This window comes from Pygoscelis adeliae, unplaced genomic scaffold (genome assembly GCF_000699105.1).
Source record: "Pygoscelis adeliae isolate BGI_AS28 unplaced genomic scaffold, ASM69910v1 Scaffold103, whole genome shotgun sequence".
Taxonomy (NCBI): domain Eukaryota; kingdom Metazoa; phylum Chordata; class Aves; order Sphenisciformes; family Spheniscidae; genus Pygoscelis; species Pygoscelis adeliae.
Genome location: NW_008824723.1, coordinates 4719295 through 4743439, shown reverse-complemented (window position 1 = coordinate 4743439; position 24145 = coordinate 4719295). Strand labels below are relative to the sequence as shown.

The 24145-nt window shown below is 37.2% G+C and overlaps 1 protein-coding gene across 1 annotated transcript in view; it reads right to left on the bottom strand.

The window, feature by feature from the left end:
* The window catches only part of EFR3A (EFR3 homolog A (S. cerevisiae)), an 82087-nt gene that overhangs the window by 32583 nt on the left and 25359 nt on the right, over positions 1–24145 (bottom strand). Inside the window, exons 6-9 of the mRNA XM_009323359.1 lie at positions 23863–24013; positions 14858–14979; positions 10430–10579; positions 4448–4585 (exon numbers count right to left, since the gene is read on the bottom strand). Coding sequence (XP_009321634.1) covers positions 4448–4585; positions 10430–10579; positions 14858–14979; positions 23863–24013 — 561 coding nt within the window. The remainder of the gene's footprint in view (positions 1–4447; positions 4586–10429; positions 10580–14857; positions 14980–23862; positions 24014–24145) is intronic.

The window sequence follows — 24145 nt, the reverse complement described above, 5'->3', positions numbered from 1 at the left end:
GGCCAGGAGCCTGCTCCAGCACAGGCTTCCTATGGGGTCACAGCCTCCTTCGGGCACATCCACCTGCTCTGGAGTGGGTCCTCCACAGGCTGCAGGTGGATATCTGCTCCACCTTTACCCTCCGTGTGCTGCAGGGGGACAGCCTGCCTCACCATGGTCTTCACCACAGGCTGCAGGGAAATCTCTGTTCCAGCACCTGGACCACCTCCTCCCCTCCTTCTTCACTGACCTTGACGTCTGCATAGTTGTTTCTCTCACATATTCTCACTCCTCTCTCCGACTGCAATTGCTGTTGTGCAGTTTTTTTCCCCTTCTTAAATATGTTACCCCAGAGGCGCTACCACCGTCACTGGTGGGCTCGGCCTTGGCCAGCAGCGGGGCTGTCTTGGAGCCGGCTGGCATTGGCTGTGTAGGACATAGGGGAAGCTTCTAGCAGCTTCTCAGAAAAGCCACCGCTGTGATCCCCCCACTACCAAAACCTTGCCACACAAACCCAAAACAATGCTTTAACTTACTTTGCCTAGAATCTGGAGGTCTCAATTAACTCACTGGCCAGCTGCTACCAGCCTAGCTGTGACCTAGCTGAGTACACAGGTCTCCTTCAAAGTTGATTAAACCAGCTGGCATAAAGCTACCCTCTCCTGTGCCCTAAATTATCTTGCAGTCCATTGCAGAGCTTAAAAAAAACATACTGCCATTTTGATACATTACATACCTTTAATAGGTATTAATATCCCTACAGGAAAGAATTTCAGGAATTTTAAAGCTGTTTGTCTATCAAGATAACAGCATATTTGCACTACTAAATATTAAACTGGACTACCTGTTGGGGATAGCTGCCTTTCTTGCACATTCCAAACACACAGGTATATTTAATCCTGCCTTGGGAAAGAAAAACATGTCTTCTTTCTCCCTAATATCATTCCAGTACAGTCCATCATTTCTTGTACATGATAGCTTATTTTAGCTATTTTCTTTTTGTCTCAAGATCAAATACAAAATCAGTCTCCACTATCTTCTCCTGATGGGAACTGATCCTTTTATCTTCCAGGGAAGCATGCATTCTCTGTTACCCTTGACAGCTCCTCTTTATCCGGCCCAAAGATCCATTCAGGCAGATTATGGTCAACTACATCTTCTATCAAGTTGTTTTTGTTTGTTTTTTTTTTTTAAACCTTTCCTCTCAAAACAAGACATACAGTTTTCTTTTTCCAGAAAGGCAAAGTATTAGCTGCTTCAGGTAGCTGAACTGATGGGAAGACAGCAGGGGGAAGATGACAGCCTAGGTTAATGTTTTGTGTAAAAGCTCAATGTGCAGCATACTTTGTATACTGGAATTTTCCTCCTAAGAAAAGAAGTATTAGATTACTGTAGGTGATATAATTTACTCGTCATAATGCAGGCAGTGCATTCAATGTAGTATTGTTTTTGTAAAAGACAGTAAATGGTATTTTCAGCATGGTGCGTTTAGTTAAAATCAAGTCCAATTTTCCCTTTTTCCCCCCCCCCCCAATTACATTTCTTTTAATAAAGAATATCTAAGCAAGATTGCAGAACATTTTATTGCTGGATTAATAAATGCCAAACTCTGCCTTCCATTAAGGTCTGCTGCATATATGTGGCAAAGGTGCACAATTAGGTTTTTCAAATTAAAAGGAACAGCAGAACCAATGGTGCAAATTGGTTCTTTATGGAACCAATTACTACTTTATGGAGTGAGAGCCACTAATGGTCCCTGAATTCACTCACATTGTCACACATACAAGCAATCCTTACAGTACAAAATGATAAATTGATACTGATGATTAGAAAGCAGAACTGAGGCATGTGTGGGAATATATAAAATAATCTTCTCATGCATCATGTTTGCTGAAAGAATATTAAACACCAGTCTTTTGACATTCAAAACCCTTGCACAGATGATGTGATAACTCACAAGAATGGAAATATAGTGAGATAAATAGGGTGCAACTTGTTATACTTGGGAAGTTGTTTATATTCACTAGATTTCTGTATCCCTCTGGATCCACCTAATCTATTCACCATTGCAAATTCATGCTAAGTAAGTCTAAATAGCTTGTGCCTGTTGACATAAAATACAATTTTTTTCATATCATATTAATATAAAATTTTTGACTTTCATTAAGCAGTTTGCCAGATTGATCTGTCAGATTTCATTAAAAATGAGAATTTGAGAGTTTCTAGCTACTAAATGTAGAGACACATAACCATGGAGATTTTCTGCCAAAAGCAAGGAGAGTTAAGGTAATCCAAACCCACACCAGGAGACTGACTTCAGATTTCAACTATCTTCATTATATTTAAATCCCTCAATTGTTGAATGTACTCAGCCTCATAATGCAAGAAGCACTATTCTCTCAAGTTTTGCTGGGAAGTGATAGCATGTTGACTGACAGTCCAGTGCCACATGAAGCAAGCCTTCAAGCGGGGAACTGAACCTGTGTCTTCGGTGTTAGCACTGTAATAAGTAGCCTTATCTTTATTTCCAGAGCTTTCTTAAAAGCTGTGAAATTGTTGAAAACTGTTAGGAGAAACTGTTTTCTAATCAAGTATACATAAACTAAGTCAAGTTTTTCAAATCAGATAAAGTGCAATGGACTCACTATCTCAAACTTTCATTCTATCAGTTCTGCTCATTCACAAAGTGAAGCTGATTAGATAGAGCACTCCCTTTTTGTTTAGGAAAAACAGCTTGGAAATTGCATTTTCTGCATCTCTTGTTCTTCAAAAATACTAAACCTTTACAGCAGTTATTTATAAAAAGATAAATTTATTTGGCAATTTTTCCTCAAAATGGAACACAAAAATGGTGACCACAAAGACTCTATTCACAGAAGAGATAATATATTCTGAGTAACTGGTCATTATCTACGATTTCAGCGCACAAATGAAGCACGTGGCATGCAGAGGTGCACAAAGACTCAAGCAGTTCCTTAGGATCACACCGAGTAAGAAAAGAAATTAAGCTGGGAATAACACTTTGAATACATAAAGCTTTGGATCTGCCGCAGGAAACGCAGGTATGACACCTTCCCAAATCCCAAGCTAAACACTAACTCTAGTCTAGGGAATCCAGAATTATTTGTTGGAAACTTCCCTGATACTGAAATGATTCAAAAGACTGCAAAAGAAGTAACTGCACATACTGATAAAGTTTTGAGAAGCCCATAAAAGGAACTTAAAAGTGGTAAGCAAGCAGCTGCAATTTAGTTCCAAACAGTCCATCCAGACTGTTTAGTACCTAAACGTTCACTCTAGTGGCAGGTATTTCGGAGGAATGCAAATTTTAAATGTAGGAAAGGATGACAATTTTTTAATAAGACACTCAACTTTGCAACAGTTAAACTCCTATCACAGTGGTATAATAGGTACACATGGAAAGAAAGATAATAGCACAGTTCTTTGCATTTAATGCTTCTGAGTGAAAAACAAGGGCCTGCAAAAGTTTTCTGCTCTCAATACCTACCCTATCTTCTTTTTGCATTTCTGTTCTTACTTAACAGTAGTAACCTGAAAATGGCTTTCGGTAGCTTGAAACTCTTTCAGTGTATGAATGGAATATTTAGTCTTTGTGGGAAGAATGAGGCCATCTAAGAGAAGATATTCCCGTAACAAGCGGGTATCTTGAAAATCTACAACAAGGAGCAAGCAGCTCTCCTCACCACCAGGAAAAGCCAGGCTTTGAAAGTAGTATCACCGAGTCTAGAGCTTCCTGCAAAGATTTCTCCTGAGAACACACCTACTTTATAGACACTAGCAGAGGTGAAAGAAGCAGATTTAAGTTATCTCAATGCTTGTAGGTTTTTTCATATCGTATTTTTTAAGGAAGCAACTGGGGCAATGCAGAGAACTGAAAAACACTGGACTTGATAGTTAATACATCAGCTGTAATTTGTACTGTGTGCATTTGTGCATAACGTGCATACTGTGTGCACATCTGCCATTCGCTACTAAATGAGCTGTTAAAGATATTCCTCACAGAATATCAAAATAGGTCTTGCAGAAAACTGCAAGAAGGTAGAAATTTTAACTTTATGTACTAATCTGGGCACAGTATTCCTTTGTGCTACTTGTATTTTACTTGGCTTATCTCTTCACTGACTGCAACAGTCATCTATGGGACATTAGCGTCTTGAATAAACAGTTTCACATTCAAAAGAAAGGCCAGCTGAGGCAACAACCCATCCAAATCATTATATTGCACTTCTAAAAATCGGTGAAATGGGACACACACTTCTCCATAACTATCTTCAAGTTAACAGATAGGCAGCAAAGAGGTGAGATTAAAAGAAGGGCAATTTTTTTGAAGAAACATGAATGGAATCCTTTGGGTTGAAAAGAAGGAAGGAATTTAATGCCACATAATTAGAGGATGAAATAAAAAAAAGTCTCTTCAGATAAGACCTTCCATGAACTTTCAACTTACGCGAAAACTGGTCTGACAGCATTATTCATATTTCCATAGGTTGCTCGTCCTAGTAGTTCCCTGAAACAATTCTCGGCCAGCAGAGCAGGATTTTCCTCTTTCTCTCCTCCTGTAGGAGAGGATGGAGGGCCTATTCTGCTGAAATAAGACAAAAATACATTGATTTTACTACTGATTAATATTCATCTTCTTTACTGTACCCACCCTTGGTTCTACAACATTCATGAGTCATGCTCTTTATCCAAGCAAGAATTTTATCTCAAATATGCATCAGACCACAATTCTGAATAAAACATTTTATTCTCTTATAGCAGGACTATAGATCATTATCTGTTCACTCAGCACCAACCACTGTATGTATTAGTAAATATTTATATGGCAAAAACAATGGCTGTTAATACTGATTTAACTTGTTACCCGCTGCGTTTTGACAGACTATTACCCATTGCTAACAATGAATGAAAGCTATGAAACAATGCAAAAAGTTAGGCAGAATCTTAGTCATTTTGTTCAGACTAATGATCTCATTCACCTGCCCACTACTGAATCCACACCGTGTGGGTGGATTCCAATACTTCTGCATAAACAGATGGCTTGTGAGTTGAAAAAAAGTCTGACTGAACTAATTAGAACATTATCACCCACATAGTTACCTCTAACTAGATAGTGTACAAGTTAGCCACCTCCTAACTGACTGTCTCCCAACATTACTATGGAGAGGATTGTACGGGGGGCCGTGCCCAGGTGCTGGCAGCGGGGACTGCAGGGGAGGCCTCTGTGAGGAGAGGCCGGGGCTGCCCCGTGCCGGACACAGTCGGTCCCAGCTGGCTCCAAGGGCCCCACCACAGGACACAGCTGAGCCCCTCAGCTTATGAAGAGTGTTAAACTGCTAAATTTTGCTGAGAAATTTGTCCTTTAGATTAGTTATTTCAAACATAGAAATGTACTACCGATAGTAAAGAACAATAAAAAATGATGGCACGATGGGAGGGAGAGGGAAAAAAAGCAATGGGTGGGGGAAGAATTTATTAATAGTACCACAGCTACTATTTCTTAAGATGCTAAAATACCCCAATGAATTACTTAATTGAAAATAAAAATTCTTTTAAATTAAGAAGGAATTAAAATCAGCATTTAAATATCAGCTTCATTTCGTACGGAAATTTCAGCTTACGAGCTAATAAATCTTGCAGTGCAAAGCAAGGGTTTAATGTTTTATGCTAATGACAGCAGCAATGACCAAACTTTTGTAAAGTTAAAATACTGTCATTTTCAATTATTTCTTTTCTCTCTGTGACTGGGAATTAGGCTGACTATTTAAAATCAACATGCTACAAAAAAAAGAGTAAGAGTACTGAATTCAGCAGCAATGACCAAACTTTTGTAAAGTTCAAATACTGCCATTTTCAATTATTTCTTTTCTCTCTGTGACTGGGAATTAGGCTGACTATTTAAAATCAACATGCTACAAAAAAAAGAGTAGGGTACTGAATTAAAGACTGAATCCAGACAGAAGAGAAGCAAAACTACAGAAACCCCATGCTATTTTGGACAAACTAAAACCTACTGAGGCCCAAATTCTACTACTGAATTTTGAAGGGAATAGCCTGTCCTCACCTTGGAATAACTAAAATCAGCACCCACAGTGTAAACAGTGAAAGGTAGAGCCTTTCCAGAAGAGTTTCCGGTTTCCCACTTCTCATTTTTGATGCAGGCCTTGGTAATGTTTTTTGGTTCATTTTTTGGGCTGTGTGGTGTTTTTTTTTCCCTTTGCCCAAAGTCACCTCCTTTTAAGTACACAGAGACCTGAATTACTAGAGCAAATTAAAGGCATTTGAAACATATTTCTGCATTTAAGTGCTTCACGCATCATACCATTAAGCTGTTACTAATACTTCATTTAAATTAAGCAGTTGAGAGGTGGGAGATCGAAGCAAGCAAGCAAGCAGTTCCCCCTAAGGTACTTATATTAGTTATTGAGAAGTACTGTACCTACAGGTGGCAAGTATTTTTTTTGCACAAAACACATCATAGAAACTTAAGTGAGGATTCATTCACCTACATTAACGTTATGCAGTAGGAGATTTATTTTAGATTGCAGAAATCAGTACACTAAAACCTTAAACATACTTTCAGTTCTGCAGTGCAACCTTGTGCATTAAATATGTTTAAAAGTGTTCACTAAGAGCATCAGCTTTAGTTAATGTTCACTCTTCAGCATCATAAAACCATAGCTTTAGAGCATTATAGAAAGTCGAATACTGAAATGCCACTAGTCAAATGAACATGTTAACATCATAGTTGTAATATCTTCTGATAGCAAAAGATCTTCTAGAGTTTCAAGACTACTGCAATCTAAAAGTTGTAATATAAAAATCCTGTTGCTTCTGGTAACATCAGTGCTTCAGAAGTTACCATAACATTGCTAGCTTGTCAGATTTTAATAATAAAAGAGCCCCAGGCACCCTGTTAGGTAAGTAAGGATAAATAGTTTTACAAATGCACAATGATTAGAATTTTAAAAGGCATGACAATTTGTATATAATCCACCATGAGTACCACTAAACTGCAGCTTTATCCAACTGCTGTGCCCCTCAATCTCCCTATTTTTTTTCCCTGTACTGCCTAGACTCTGATTAGACAGATGGACATCCTTCTCAGTGCAGAGAAGGTACAAACGACAGTGGAAGACTGTCATTCCCATTGCTATTTTGACACACATTCCCTAGAACACAGCAGCATTACAAAGGCGGGGGGGGGAGAAAGTAGGCTGCAGAACACACAGAGCTAGCCTATCTGGAAGAATTCTAGTTAAAATGCAGTAAAAATAAGTTATCTTTTAAGTGTTTGCATATGCAATCCTCCAGAAGGTGACAAGCATTGCTTGGAGTCTTATTTTAGAATAGGTTAAAGGCAGAAATCGCAATCCAGTCTTCCTAGTCTAAAACATTAGTCAGACTGCATCAGAATGTTCAAAATTGTCTCCCGTTGTCTGTAGGAATCACATTTTTATTTTGAACTTTAACAGCACCTACCTCTAAGCATTTATCACTAAGAGAGTTCCTTAATATTATCAGATGAAAGACAATGAATATAAAACTACTCTTTTAACTTTTTAGTTTTAAAGGAAAGCCTTGTACAGCCTCTCAAATTTCTAAATTCAAACGAGCAACTCATTGTTTCACTGACTTGGTTTTTAAACAAAGATCAGAAAACCTCTGACAAATCCAACTGCAACTATTCCTCTGCATCCAGACTTTCTGTACTACCACAAGTCCAGAAGAGTGAAACATGAAATGCATTTTGCAATGAAATTGGCAAGAACTACTCCCTTTAACTGTTCTACCAGCTTTCTTGTGGGTAATCTCTATCAGAAAAGGTGGCAACAAGGAACTGGAAGGAGGGACGTTTTGAAGTACAGGAGTTTCCATAGCAAACATCTAATCACAGGCTTAAACTGGCTCAGAGCAACTCAGCATCTCATGTGTGAGACTTCTTTAATACCACAAAACCAGGATTGGCCAAAAAATATGACAGGACATGTGAAGTAAGACTTTAACCACTACTTTTGAGTGGCGTAGCTCCAGGAATGTTTGACTATGATTCATTCACCTTGTGAAAGAAATACTTTCTAATCTACCTCTAAAACAGAACTTCTATGAACAATATAGATATATTAGAACGATTTGAAGTCAAGTCTGCAACGAGTGTTAGAGTGTCCTCCTGCCTTAAATAAGGCTGGCACATTTAGCTTTGCAGTTAGCATGAAGAATATGTTACAAACTAAGTAAATTTCCAATTTCATACATCCCTTCCCCATTTTAGAGATGCATATAAATCAACATACGTGATTGACTCTTCTGAATTTTCTTCTAGGAAACTTGAAGGAGGGAGGGGGAGTCTTTCAGGCAATGCCTTCTACTATACTGAAGTATGCAGGGCAATTATTTTGTCATACAGAATCGTAGAGAAGTACAACTAAGAAAAAAACCAATCTGATTTTTAGAATATGTTACACTTGAAAATTTTTCTGATAGTCACGTAGCTAGAATGTGCATTCAGATATATGGACAAATAGTGACATCCACAAATACAACTGTCTTTTTAAAACGTTGTTTAAATATTAAATTCTTAACTCCCAAAAGTGTCTCATCTGACATGTACTCAGAAGAATCTTGAATTAAGCTATTAAGGTTCCACAAGTAAAAATTACACTGATCTTTAAGGTAAGCTTTACCTATATGTACATCAGCTTTAAGCAAAAAAATGGTTATTTTCTATGGACTTAAGTTGGGGGTATTTTCTGGAATTTCTGCTCTTTTTCAAATGCTTTGATTCCATCTGCCAGAACAATATGCTTCTTACTCCTACTCTTCAAGATGCCTCTGTTTGTGCTCCACAAATATGAAGTCACATACAAAACAAGATGAGAAATTCTCTGCAACATCGTTTAAGGCCAGCAGATCAACAATTTATAAATATTGTTTTCAGCTTTTCTGTCATATGTGCATCATACAAGGCCCCTACTTGCCACCTGGAAAACCATTAGTCTTTTTTTCTGTTGAATGCGCATTATAGAAAAAGTTTCAAGCAGCCAGTTCAGATATTTAATTAACTGTTGTTTTTTTGACAGATTTGTTTTTCTACCACCACTATTGCATTGCTCAACAAATGATAAAATTAGTCCTGCAGTACATATAAACTGATCTGCTTGAAGTGGTTGATCCAAATCCTGTTTCAGTCAGTTTTTCCATCAGTAGTTAGTTTAATCTTGCTATATAAAGGAAAGTGTACCTTTGAGGGCACTGTGAAGAGTAACAAAGGAAGGGGCTCACATACATCTAAAAGCCCTGTAAGAACAAGCAAAGGCTAACTGGGCTCTCCTTGTTCAAACAGCAGTTTCAGAAACCTTTGTCTCTTATTCAGATCACTCTTCAGATGTAAAATCCAAGAGGATATTTCTGTACATACTGTGTGGGACCTCAGTTATATGCAGTAAATAGATAAAGCATGGACAGAGAGACAACTATTGATTTTAGTCATTTAGTCTGAAAGTTTCCTTTAAAGAGACAGGTACTGGCAGTTAGAAGTAAGAGAAGAAAAATAAGGCTGAGGAATGGGAAAAAACCACCACCAAAACCCAACAAACCAAAAAAGAGAAACCTGACAGATTTAGCAACTTGAGTGTCATATGAAAGCACGAAAAGCGTGTTGTTATAGGAAGGCTGCTGAGCCTACTTACCAAGCAAGTTTTGAAGCAGCTAGGGTTGGCCATGAAACAAGCATTTAAGCTTCAGCACAGCTGCAGTTGGTTTTATGGAAATTTCCCAGTGCTAGCAATATACACTTTTTACACCTACATAGTGTTTAGCCACATATGCAGATATGCACCAAGAAAAGTGACTTTTCAATTGTAAGGTGACTGGCATATCCTCAACATCAATTATCACAGAGATCTTTTTTGAAGACGTACCTGGCAGGTAGTATGCCCAGGAGTCATTGAAAGCAAAAAGAGAAGGGTGTCTACAAATAAATAAATTTTAAATCCTCACTTTAAGTACTGTTGCAGACAGGACAGACAGTTGTTGCTAACGGCTAAATGGGAATTAAACCCTCAATTTTTAACAAATATGACTAGCAAAATCATTTCAGTCACCTAAAAGTCTGTGCTTACTAATCTCTGTATCTGACGTTACAACACACAGTTTACAATTTTTAAGAAGCCTAAACATCGTTATACAATTTCTCAAGCAAGTTTTAGGTCAACAGAATCTAGAACAAGTGAAACAAAGGCAGTTGAAAAGACTTTAAGACAAAAAACAGTAAGAGCAATTAAGCAGAGCTGTGCTATCAGTTTCAAGGAGACTCAGCTAGTAAACGTCAGCAGTTATTTCCACTAAAAAGAAAAGAAAAAGGTATCTATCATACAAACCAAGCCTAAAGATTGCTTAAAAAAATGCCCATGACCAGGAATAAAAATACCTGTCAATATCTTCTATTTTCTGCATATTAAACAGCAATGATGGTACTATCTTGTCCATGTGCTGAGGTTCCCATATAGTTGCTCGAAGCTCATCATTAACCGTTTTTCGAACCACTCCCTGAATGCCCCTGATTCCAGCAATTCGGATCCTAAGGAAGGAAAAAAGGAATTACTGAAAAGGAGAAACACAGCACCCCCCAGTATGGCTGTTTACCTATTAGGCAGCAGTAATTATGTAGTGAGAATTCCATTAGGTTCTCAAAAGCAGTAATTTGGAAATTTGGACAGTTCGTTAACGTTGCCCAAATTGCCTTTAGACACCTTTAGAGCTCATTAAGGAAGCTGACAAAACAAACAACTGAACAGAAGATGATCTATAAGGATAATGCTGACACTGGTCAATGAATACTCAAACTGTGCATACCACCTCCAAAAGAAAGTCGCATGGGTAAAAACCCACCAACTCTACACAATTTACTACCAACCAGTTGAAACTGTGCACAATCTCAACCTATTTCAGTGCTGAAGAAAAAATATTGTGAAGTTATCACAGCAAAGCTGAAGCAGTAGAATCATAGAATCATTAAGGTTGGAAGAGACCTCTAAGATCATCGAGTCCAACCGTCAACCCAACACCACCATGCCCACTAAACCATGTCCCTAAGCACCACATCTACACGTCTTTTAAATCCCTCCAGGGATGGTGACTCAACTCCTTCCCTGGGCAGCCTGGTCCAATGATTAACCACTCTTTTGGTGAAGAAATTTTTCCTCACGTCCAATCTAAACCTCCCCTGGCGCAACTTGAGGCCATTTCCTCTCGTCCTTTCGCCAGTTACTTGGGAGAAGAGACCGACACCCACCTCGCTACAACCTCCTTTCAGGTAGTTGTAGAGAGCAATGAGGTCTCCCCTGAGCCTCCTCTTCTCCAGGCTAAACAACCCCAGTTCCCTCAGCCGCTCCTCATAAGACTTGTTCTCCAGACCCCTCACCAGCCTCGTTGCCCTTCTCTGGACACGCTCCAGCCCCTCGACGTCCTTGTAGTGAGGGGCCCAAAACTGAACACAGTATTCGAGGTGCGGCCTCACCAGTGCCGAGTACAGGGGCACGATCACTTCCCTACTCCTGCTGGCCACCCTAGTTCTGATACAGTAGCTACCAGAGCCATGTGATCATGTCCTTAAAAGTTGTATTTAAGGCTGTGGATTAATCATAATAAATCTTTAAAGATTTGTGCAAGATTCACAAGACAGAAAGCAAAAGATAATTCTACCAACTTAAGCCTGACGCACAAAAGGAACCATCACTTCTATCCTAAAACCATTTGAACCAAATTAACGGAGAACTGATCAACAACAACAGAAAAACAATAAAAAGGAAAAATGAATGTAAGTTCTAAAAAAGACTTAGTCTAGCTGTTAGCTATTTTGTTTTGTTGAACAAAAAGAGTTTGGCAGGAGACTCTGTACAATGAAATGAAAGGCAAAATATTCTTTTTTGAAGTGGTAATAGCTAATTGGCCATTATAATAAATGGTAGGAATATAGTTTTACTTAGTGAAAACAAGGAGAAGAAAGGGTGATACAGCAATCAAGTGAAATAAGCACAAGCTTTGCTAAAATTTGAAATTATTTCTATTAAAATCCATCCTTCATTTTTTAAATCTTAATTTCAGTATGGACAACACATAACTAGCTTTTGTTCAGTCAAATTTGCTGCATTAAAACTTTTGCTAGATGAACTACAGAGCTAACCTAACTCTATAATTAATATTTTTGTTTAGATTTCCATTTGTAAATACTTAAATCTGTAGCCCCCTGTTTTTCAGCTATTTCTGAACAAAGCCATGTGCATTCAATCTGGATCCGATACCATTCTAGACCTTTCAAGACAGTTTTAATAGGGTTATATACAAAACAGGGAAGAAGAGGGATGCACAAACAGCTAGGAAAGGACTAGCTATTGCTGTACAACTACAGTGCAGTATCCAATATTAAGTTTTCAACATTAAGGATGTAAGATTGACATTTAAGACACAGAGCTTGCAAAATTCCATCACTGAAACTTTTTTTTTCTTTTTAATTATTAGTTCTTAAGGTAATCAAGTTTTGCTGATACTGTGGCTTTAGATACATTAAATACTAGCACTAACTTCCCCTGCTGAAAGGGAAGTCTCACTTACCAGGTGAGATTCAGTTTCAGACTCAGAAGCCTACATTACCTGACTACGTGTGTAGATAATGTTCAAGCTCCCATTCAAGCCAGTCAGTTCAGTGGAACCTCAAGCTACGCAGGTGAACAGCGACTCCAGATGTCTCTTTTAGGATGAGCTGAATTACTCCCTAGCCCCCATCAGTGCTATTGACTATCTGTGATATCTGCATTTAGAATTGTAAGCTGTAGTCATAGCTCATGTTTTGTTGAATTACCTCAGTACCTACAGCAAATCTGGTATGCCAACTCCAAGAATGATTGCTGTTCATAAAGATCTCTTCTGAAAAAGAGATACATTCAAACTGTCTAGGATGACGTGGAAAAAGTCATATTGCTGTGCATTTTGTTAACCCGAGTAAAAAATTGATTCATGTGGGGAAAAAAGGCCACACTGTTGTGTATTGGAGTGCCACCAGCACTAATTTCATGTTCTTACTATTGTACAGGAGGTTGAAAAATGAGGGTTGAAGTACTGAGGAAGGTGCAGCACAAAATTTCACCACGTACAGGAAAGGTTTCATTCCTCTAAAGGTGGCTCAGATAGGTATTAAAGCGGAGATAACACTTTAATCAAAGTCACGTACAGTCTTATGTCACTAGGACGAAGTTCCTCCCCGTCTAAGGGTACATCAACATTGCAAACTGAAGCACAGGTAACAGTGCAGGCTGACAATTTGAAGAGCAAAGGAGTAGCACAGTTCTCTTACTCCTACAGCAGTCAAAACTTTGAGGTATTTTATTTTGGGGTATTCTTAGGAGTGGTAGATCATACTTGATAGATGAATCAGGGAGGTACTAGTCTCTTAATTTATTCCATGTTCTAGTTCGTTACTAATATTACCTCTCATTTGCAAGGGGCAATGAAGGTGAAAGTAGTACTAAAAATCCTGAGCTGAGCTTCAGATCCTAACCTCTTATGAAGTGTTTTACAGTAAGTAGTTTAACATTTCTGTTTTAGTTTCACTAAGCCTAAAAAGGCAAAATGTCAAAAAGCTCAATAAAACATTCATGAATACTATTGGCGACCATCAGCTTCAGGTAAATATACTGTACCTGACAGAAGCCTAAGTTGTGAGGTAGTTGCATGATACACTGGCTTCCCTAGTGACACCTGCTTAAGAAGTTTCCATCCCCTTTCCCCTTTGGTCCCCGAGTACAATTTACCATCCCTTCAGTTCTTCCCCAAACAATTCACGGGGTCATCCTGTAAAACCATTCACTGGAATAATCTTCCTAAAGGGAAAGGGGCTAGGGGCAGGGAGAAAAAAGTATAGGAGCAGCAGGCAGATTTAATCCTAACCCTTTTAGAGACAAAGTTTACAGCAGAAACCTACGTACAGCAACAAGGCAACAAATAAGATGGCAGTAAATTACAAAAAATGAGGAATGAACCAGAAGACTGAAGGAGGAATGAATTTTTTGTTTTGTTTTTCTCGTTTTTTTTTCCTAAGAGAAGTACACTGTATTAGTTCTTTTTAAAAATACAGTTCACAGATTTTTGAAACTGCAAACTTAAAGAAAAATCCTAACAGAACAACAGTACAGCCAAAGGGTTGAATAATGTTCAGCACATGGGTTTTTCATAGTTGGCTGAAAAATTTAATGCATGGAAATAGAAAAGATGAGTACAACAGGGATGCAAATCATATAATCCAAAAAGCCTGAAGTTTTCTAAAATGCTGAGGAGTTAAATACTGATTAACAATTCATATAAAGAAAACAGCGCTAGGGGGAGCTGAAGTAAAAAAAAAATTGTGGTGTTTAGATAATAATGTAAAAATTTGTAATACTAATTCATGAAGGCATTTCAGTTTCATACACAGTATCATACTGCAGACATCCAAGAAAATTCAATTTTAATGCATAATTCTCAAATAGCAGGCTCAAAATATGCTTTTGCTATTCATATATGTAGCCCCATTAATTTCCCAAATGAGTCATGCAACTCGCACACATTTACAGTAGTAAGTAGTGCCTTTCTGGAGACAATCCATGCAATCTGGTAGGCATTATTCAGGTAAAATTCCACTTAAATATTCTAGGAGATCAAGCCACCTAAGATTTGCAATATTCGGTGCTATTTAAAAAGTCAGACTTTCATTTTCTTCCTATGAAATGAACTATTCCACTAAATATGATAATAAAAGCTGTTATTACAAACTATATTAACGTGTTAAGACAGTTTTCTGTAATACATACAGAATGGCACTTACTCAGTTTGTATTTCTGGATCGTGGTCACATGAATGACACATGGCACTGAACTGAGACACAAAGAAGTCATAGCGTCTGTGATATGAAGGTGTGTCTTCCTCAATGTTGGCAAATTTGACAAACTGGAAAATGAAATACGTTAAAAAAGCTTTTGATACCAATTTCCCAAAAGAAAATAATGAATACTAAGCTTCATTTAAGAAGTAACTTAAAACATTGCATTAGGAAAAGAATCCAGATTTGACAATACTTAAATATTTAACCTCAGAGAAGAATAAGTTAAATTGCAGAGTTTCCTTTTTAAAGACTTTCCACTAGAACTTCATTTAGATCATTATGAAAGGGTACAACTACATGAAATACAACATACTATGCAATATGGAAACACCTAACACTTGAATAGTGGGTGTTACAGATTCATAGAATCATAGAATCGTTTAGGTTAGAAAAGACCCTTAAGATCATCGAGTCCAACTGTTAACCTAACAGTTAATTCAGAATGTTGCTAGTTAACCATGCAAGATTCCTAACACTAAACCATGTCCTTAATGTACATCTACGCATCTTTTAAATACCTCCAGGGATGGTGACTCAACCACTTCCCTGGGCAGCCTGTTCCAATGTTTAACCACCCTTTCAGTGAAGAAATTTTTCCTCACGTCCAATCTAAACCTCCCCTGGCACAACTTGAGGCCATCTCCTCTTGTCCTATTGGGACAAGAGACCAACACCAAACTCGCTACAACCTCCTTTCAGGTAGTTGTAGAGAGCAGACCAAGCAATCAAATGGTACACTGTCACTGATAGGTTAACCAGCAACATTCTGAATTAACCAAAATTCAAGGGACATAAACTTGGAGGCATTCTGTCAATTCTGTCTATCTTGACAAAAGGGAAAAAAGGAGGAGTCGGGGAATTATAACACAGTCAACTTTAATTCCACTCACAAAAAGACACTGAAAAAAAAATTCCAATTTGCAAACATCTACAAAGTAAAGAAGGGGTAAGCAACAGTCAACACGGATTTGTCAGGAACAAATCACATCAAGCCAGCCTAAATTATTCCTGTGACAAGGAAATAGATTTTGTGAACCCAGATGAAGCAGCATCTGTCATATCTTAACTTCAGTGATGCTGATGACAAAAAAAATACACAAAACTCTCAAAAAGAAGCTAGAAAAACACTGTCAAAAGAATACTCCCTGTGAGATAGATGCAAAAGGGTTTGGAAAAAACACAGAAACACTTGTAAATCATCAAACTACAATAACGTATTGAGTGAACTTCTGAAGGGGCCTGTCTGGAATACAGTAGTATTTGAGTTTCACTAGAGACTTAGATAACAGAGTGGGCTCATCAGATTTGGAAAGAACACTAAGCCGGCCAGAGCTGCAAGCACACTTGATGCCTGATTCTTGACAAACTGGAAAGAGGACCCGAAAAATCAAGGAAGCAATTTAGGAATGACAAATGCAAAATACCATTTTAAGACAGCTGTACAAATACAAGCCAGACACAGCTGAATGCAGGAAAGAAACTTAGGGTTATAACAAACTGCACATTCAACAAAAGTCAATGCCGTTACACTGGCATGAAAAAGAAAACAATACATTGTGATACATCTGTATTACCCGTGACACCTATGAAGAAATTTTTGCCAGCTAATTGGCACTAATAAGCCCTTAGTTGAAGTACTGCACTAAGTTGAAGCATCACAGCTGAAGATGGTGATTAACTGACACAGTCCTTCAATTATTCAAGGGATGAACAAAGCTTTAGATAAACACCTGTTAAAAAAGACTGAAAGACATTAAATTATCCAGTCTAAAGCTGCCTAAAAGATATTAGTCTTACAATGTACAGAAGACAGCTATAAAAAGAAAAGAAATAAATGGTTTTCTTTATCCAATGTAATAGGAAAAGCAACAATGGGCTTACACTGAGGGAAAGGCTACCTAAGTTAGACATTAAAAAAAACCTCCTTTCTAAAGCAAGCAGGCTGCCTAAAGACATTTTGGATTCTCCACCACTGACAGTTTTAAGAACAGACTACAGAGGGAAAAAATAAAAGGAAAGGAGAGGTTGTCAGGAAAGGTTTAACATCGTGCTGGTTCTGCCCTGAAGCAGAGAGATGTCCCATTAAGATCCCTCCACCTTTTCCCACCCCAGTATTCTTCTTACCAACTGCTAAGCACAGGCTGAGGCATTTCTTGTATACTTGCCGAGATGTAGAACCTGCTTTTATCAGCATGTTACCCACATACCTCTAGACGAGCCCAACGTACTTTAGCATAGTCTACAACATGCTGATTTGTGGAGGTTTTGAGGTAGCTTTCAAGCTGAAAGTGAAAGCTGTGTATTTCAGGGAAAAAAAAGCACCACTTTTTCTACTCTTTTTTCCTACTCTTTTTTTGTTTTATCTAGAACACATATCCCTTTCAGCTGCACTACCAGTTCACCCACTGAAAGCTACAGGCACAGCTGAAAATGATACAGTTTGTAAAGCTATATTCTCAGCCGTTACTGAAAACGGAGCAAAATTGTATAATACTAGTTGATTTTACACGTCCTTCTGTACAGAATATCCCGTATAGTCAGGTGACAAGAAAGTGACATACAGTCAAAAAAGAATTCGGTATAGTCTACTGCCACAGTTTGAAAGACAATCTACAAACAGCAAACATAGGTTTTTTTTCAAGTACAGTGAGTTATAAAAATGATCATTTCCTTCCCAATAGACCCTGGAAAATGCTTTAAATGCCTTGCGTCTCACTCGTTTGTTTCATGGAATTGTTAATTACAAAACAGAAATAGATTTTCTGAAGTTTTTTGAAGACGGGAACCTAATTAGTTCTTACAATTTAATAAAACATAAAGTCCAGGGGTTTAAAAAAAAAGAAAAAAAAATTCAATATGATCTTAGTATTTTCCAGACATTCAAGTGTTCAAGTCTACAACTGATTCACCCAGCAAACTTCCATAAAAGCATGTAAAGGAATAGAAGCAAAAAGTTCAAAGAACACAAAACACTATGGGAGTGGCCGTGAGAATATTACCTCATCTCGCATTTAATATTAGCATATTAATATTATCTAAAATACAAAATTATTTGATCGACAGGATCTTCCAACATGAAAACTTAACATAACTCTAATAACTGTTTTGCTAGAAGCAAGATTTATTGTACCAAGAAATCGCTTTGTAGAATAAATGACAAATTTAGGCCAAGAAAGTGTTAGGGACTCGTTCACTCCCGCTCTGGACATTTCTTCTACATCACGATGTAGCTTTGTAGCAGGGAAGCAAGTACCCAGAAGTTATACCTCTCCAAATGGCACACACAGTAAAATGTCCAGAAAGGGCAAAATTTTTTTATTTCCTCACGTGTATAACAAAACAATTTCACCCACTGAACATAAAGCATTTCTGAAGCATATTCCAGGATTAGCATTCAGATGACTGAACATTTAGGCCACAGGAAAGCTAACTGTGATAACACTGTTTTGAGCAGCACTGTCATTCAGGAAAGTATACAATTCCATTTCATTATAGAAATTTTAAGTTTTTGCAGTACACATTAGTCTATACTTTCTCCTTGCTTAACAGTGGTGTTTTTAAGCTGTTATTGTTAAATGAAGAATATTTTAGTCCTAAGCACCTAAGATATTTTCAAGCATACTTCAAATATAAAAATTATTCAACCTAAAAAAAGGACAAAACTCTTACAGAAGTCCAAGCACTTGCCTGGGATATACTTACAAAGCTTTTATAGATGTAAACATGTCATTCAGTCATAGTAAATGCTTGCAATCACCCACTGGTAATTTATGGAAGTTTTATCAGTACAAGCATCTTCTATATTTGTATAATACAGAAGGTACAAAAAGGAACTTACATTGGTAATATCTTATTTCCATTAATTTTGAAACCAATAAAATACAATCAGTATAAAAACATATAAATCTATCACGAAATAAAGAAGGAACATATTACCTATTCAGAAGATGTTTGTTTCAGACTGAGTCAAGAAAGTTGGATCATATTACGAGGGAGAGAGAGATTGTGCGAGTCCTGTACATAAATCGTGCAAGTTCTCCACTTAAATTCCTAAGGACATAATTTCTTATACATATTTATGCTGTCTTATAACTCTTACATAGCCAGCACAGTAGGAGAAAAATCATAACTATTAATGCACCCTGGATGTCTTTAAAGGTGGTCAGGTTTTTGCAGCAATTCAAGAACAGACAATCAGCATGCATCATATTTAAGTTTGAGTTATGTTATTTAAAGTATCTCCCTGAAAAAAATGTAGGCTTGATCTGAGCAGTATTTTTATTTTATATTTGAGCTCCCCTGCCTGTCTTTCACAGCCTGCAATTTTCTCATGTTTCAGATGGGGGAAAGGAGGTGCTGATGCTGATAGTTACTATCTTTTATAGACAAAGCTACTGTATTTCATTATTAGGAAACTATCACATAGGAAGACATGATATCCTATAAACGTAAGACTCAAACTACACAGTGCAGCATTAATGAGAAGTGTGTGAATGTATGTATGTACTTCACCAAACAAACACAAAAAGGACAAACACTTCAGCTTTTCTAAATAGAAACATTTCAAACACTGGATTCATATGTTAACTTCACAAACACAGTATTAAAATGATCACAATAAATAATAACAAGATCAGGTTCTCAGCAATAGAAATTGGCGATTTAGTTTAGTTATTAATAGTTAAGGTCACGTGACACTCAAAACTCATTTTGAGTTTTATTGGAATGGGATGGATAGCTTCACATTCTGTTTTACTTCATGCCCCTTGGATGAAAATTATTCTAAACGCCACGTGTGCAGTTGTGTAACCAAGTCAGTAACGGTATGTTGGCTTACAGGGCCACATTAGTGCAGCTACGAAACTGCAAGACCAGAGAGCATGAGCATGAGGTGGGAGAAGCAATACTTAACTGTGAATGACCCTAAAAGGACCACCTAAAGCAATTTATCCAGCATCACTCAAATTCTAGTAGACACAGACATAGAATTTAGAAGATAATTTAATAACCTACAGGATGAGAAAGACTGCTTTGTGTAATTGTGTCTCTCTGTACCTTTAACTCCTACAAAAAAAAGATAGAGCAGGGATCCTAGAGATGAAATACTTCATCGTATATTAAATCACTATTAGCACATAATTCTGTATTGGTATGTGGAATGAAAGAAACGTCTTGTAATAAAGATAAGTTTCCATCACATACTTCCAGATTAGCATGCTGCAGACAAGCAAGAAACAAATGAGTACTCTACTGGGAATATTAATTCTGACATTCTTTAATTTCACAGTCTTGACATTTTATACTATTTTTACATATACACACACTTCAATTCTGCCAGAAACAACTGCCTTTATAAGCCAACACTAACAAATACAAAAATCTTGTTGTTACATCAGGTACTGACTGGTCACTTTTCCACTTGGGATACTGCTCTGCTTGCCTTCTTTTAAATAACAAATGATGACAACTAGCAATAACAGTCACCTTCTCATGCACAGGAAGCCCAACACTGTCACTGATGATATCATAATTTTACTGCTCCAAAGAAGAAACTGCCCGTCTAAAATGAAGCGCCCTACCAACTAAAGAAAGCATTTGTGGTAAATAATTTAAAATGTGGTAATACCAGGTTCCACATACATCTGCTATTTTTCAGATGAAAAAACAATGTTTTACTATCAAAATACAAAGAAGAATTCACTGCGTCAACATTCCAAATTAGCTTCAAATGTTCAGTATTCAACTGAGTTTTGTCAACATAGTTTAAGATGAAAGTTTTACTAAATTATGCACCCCATTGTTTTTGACCAGCTGCTCATCAAAGAAATTTTCCGGACCCTCTCTAAAAAAAATTGACAGAAAATTAAAAATATTAAAAAAAAACTTCTCGTCCCAAAAGATTTTGACCACAAGTTCAAAGATTTTAAAGCTGTTCACCCCTAGACAGGTAGAACAAGCATAATTAATCCATTCTATCGTAGTAATATAACCACTATGGATCTAAACAATACATTTAATTATTTGTACAGGAGAGATAGAGATGTTTTACATGATATTCAGTTACTGAAATTCTATAAAATGGCTAGAGAGTAAAATTTAATATTGCCATAAGTAAAAGCTTATTGCAATCAGCCTTCAGATTCTGTAATACTTAAGCCAAGGAAATCTCACTTTTTCCCACCACTTTTTTTTAGTTTCCTCACCAGCATATGCTATCCTAGCACATGGTTAATAAAAATATCTTCCATGATAGAAAAAGACATTCTGAACTTCATAGACACTGCCAATTTGAAATTCTGTCTACTTCAAAAAAAAAAACAATTCAACATATCCACTATTGAATTTCACCTATTTTCAAGCATCTGCCTATATAAGTAGATTTATAATTATGTTATTAAAAAAAAAACAACAATGTTGCTGCTGTAGGAAATAACATAATTTACATATGCAACATATAAAAAGTCATAGGAATTAATTATATGTAACCTGAAGATCAGGCATAAAAGTTCGTAAGTGAAAAACAAATAATTGTTTTTCTAAAACAGTAATTTTCAGCTTTGCTTTTTAGAAGTAAATCAACTTAAAAAATAAAATTTAACTTCAAAAACAATTTAAGAAATCAAACAGCTGAATGAAACTTTCAGGTTTTTTGTAAGATAGAGAGCACCAAGTAGAATAAGTTCTGCATCCAAACCCAGATATTTGGAAGTCAGGGAAAAAACCCTGGAAGACAGTGGGAGCTTCCAGATCTTTCTAAGACTTTAAACTACACAGAGTCAGAGTCATCCAGTACACAGATTTGTTTCATTTGAAACCCTGACTTTAAGCAATCACAAGAGTCCCCACAGCTGAAGCAAAATTTGTTTGTGAGGCTGCAAAAAACCTACAACTCAAGTAAGACAGTTGAATCTTATTTGAAAGACATCACTGCCTTTGTATCCTAGTGAAGCTTTGAAAGTCAGTTTTGGGATGGAAAATAATCAAGGTCTACTTATAGACACAATCATACTCCTTATCTTTTTAAGTGGAAGCAGACTATAAATTTGTATTGGCCTGAAACTGAGTTTAACCTAAAAATATTATGGAAACTTTTCACCAGTTTAAAGACATTTACTTCATATATAATTTATTCTTCTCTTCCAGACAATACCAGTTTCCACTCCAAAGTGGTACACCAGAATAACTAAAGCACATAAAACATCATTCAATCACTCCACCACCTCTACTCTTTTGGGTTTTTTTTTTGTTTATTTATTTCCTTCAGGAGGAGAGGAAAAACTAAACAAGGCTAAATGTGATGGTAAACTTTCTCCATATCTGACAAAATTTATTTAAGAACACAGTAGGTCAGGGACCTTGGTAACAGACAAGCTGTCAGTGCCAATTCACTTTGCTCCTCTTGAGCCAACACAAAAAACTCTAGTTTTTCCCTCCATTGACTATAGAAGGCACCTAGGGAATTAGCATAATTAGGCTAAAATTAGCCTTTGGAATAGTGTTGAAGAGTCATACAGATTCACTCTCCTAACAGAATTTGACATCTTATTTAGGGAAACGTAATTATTTTTGGTTACTGAGTTTTACAACAGACAAACACAAATTATCTCCTAATTTAGGAAGTCCATTAATCTGCTTTGCGCATAAAAGACTTCATTAGGAACTGACAGGGATATCAGACAGATTACCATAAAGTGGAGTTCTGTTCAATAACATTCATTTGGAAGTGACATGTGTCTTGTACATCAAAATGGAGGTTGGCAGTAAGTGTTTGCCACCAAGGATTTTAAACAACTGGAAAGTGATGTACATCTTGCCATTTGGCAGCCCAGGAAATAAGTTCCAAAGCTATTTCCGTAAGAGGTTTTGCCCAGGCATTGTTATACAACCAGATCAAAAGAAGCAGGGTAGTCTGGCTCAAAGATATTAAAACAAATAAAGAAATATATTTATCTCATTACCCTCAGTAAAGCTGCCCTGTTAGTTCAGAGCACAAGGGGACACTCCTCCCCCACATCAGAGCAAGAACTCTGCACTCCACCATAATAAGAAATTCTACTCCAGAGTAGCATCACTCTACTACACCCCGCTGTCTCCCTGAACTGCAACTCCATTTAATTCCATGAACTGGGAATTATGCCCAAAGGAAAGCCCAACAGTTTTACAGAATCCACAAAGACCACACACACTGCTAACAATGGCAATGTACAAGAAATGCAAGCATTACTTCTTTACTCATGTAAAAGCAATCACTCTAAGTGAAAACAGTCTGTATCACAATCCTGGAATTTATGAGATTCCTACTGTACCAGCTGGAAATACAATGGTTAGAAGGGAAGTATGACAGAACTATAATACTGATTGCACCCATCACTCTATCTGGAAAATTAGATCTCCAAATCTTCATTTTGACACTTTTAGTTATGCCCTTCAAGCCTGGATCTGAATCCTGAAATATTTAAGCTAATACGATGATGAGGTTGTAATACTGAAAGCGTTTGCCTCCTGGCTACTTTTCAGATAATAGGAATCTTTCTGTGTAGTGTCAATGCTGTGGAGAAGGATGTAATTTCCTCCTTCCCATACCATCGCTCTCATTGCTGGAGAGCAAGAAAACACTGTCTTACCTATACAATGGCTTCAGGAGGTCTATTTAAAGATTCAAAATATGAATTCACAGAACAGCTTTCCTGTTCCCTCCAGAAGAAGTAGTTATTTCTGCAGCAGATGAGCCCAGCCATCAAAAGAATTTTAGAGACTGAACGAAAACAGTTATTTTGCCTCCAGCTGGTATCTGCCCTGTGTTTAGGCCCAAATGGTATAACCTGCCACATACAGAATCTTCCCAATTCATGTCAACTGGCAGATACTTTGTGACTTCTGAAACTACCTTCCCATAGCAAATAAGCAAAGATTTGTTCTGATTTGATTTAGTATCTGAGTTTACTCACAGAATTAGTTCCAAGAACTTGCAGCTTTGGTTCGCCCGATTCCAGAAGCTTGGCCACCATATGAAGGAAACTTTCCACAAACGGTTTTATGCTTTGAGAATGGCAAGCCATTAGAAGTTGGTCCAATGCCTCCATGGCAATTAAAACATACCTGAAAATTAATTAGAGAGACTCACATAAACACGTGCTACATTTATCATTACCTCAATTAATTCAATATAGGTACTTATTACTACAAAAATTAGAAAACAAAGGGTGGAAGGCATATATTTTTGCATTATCT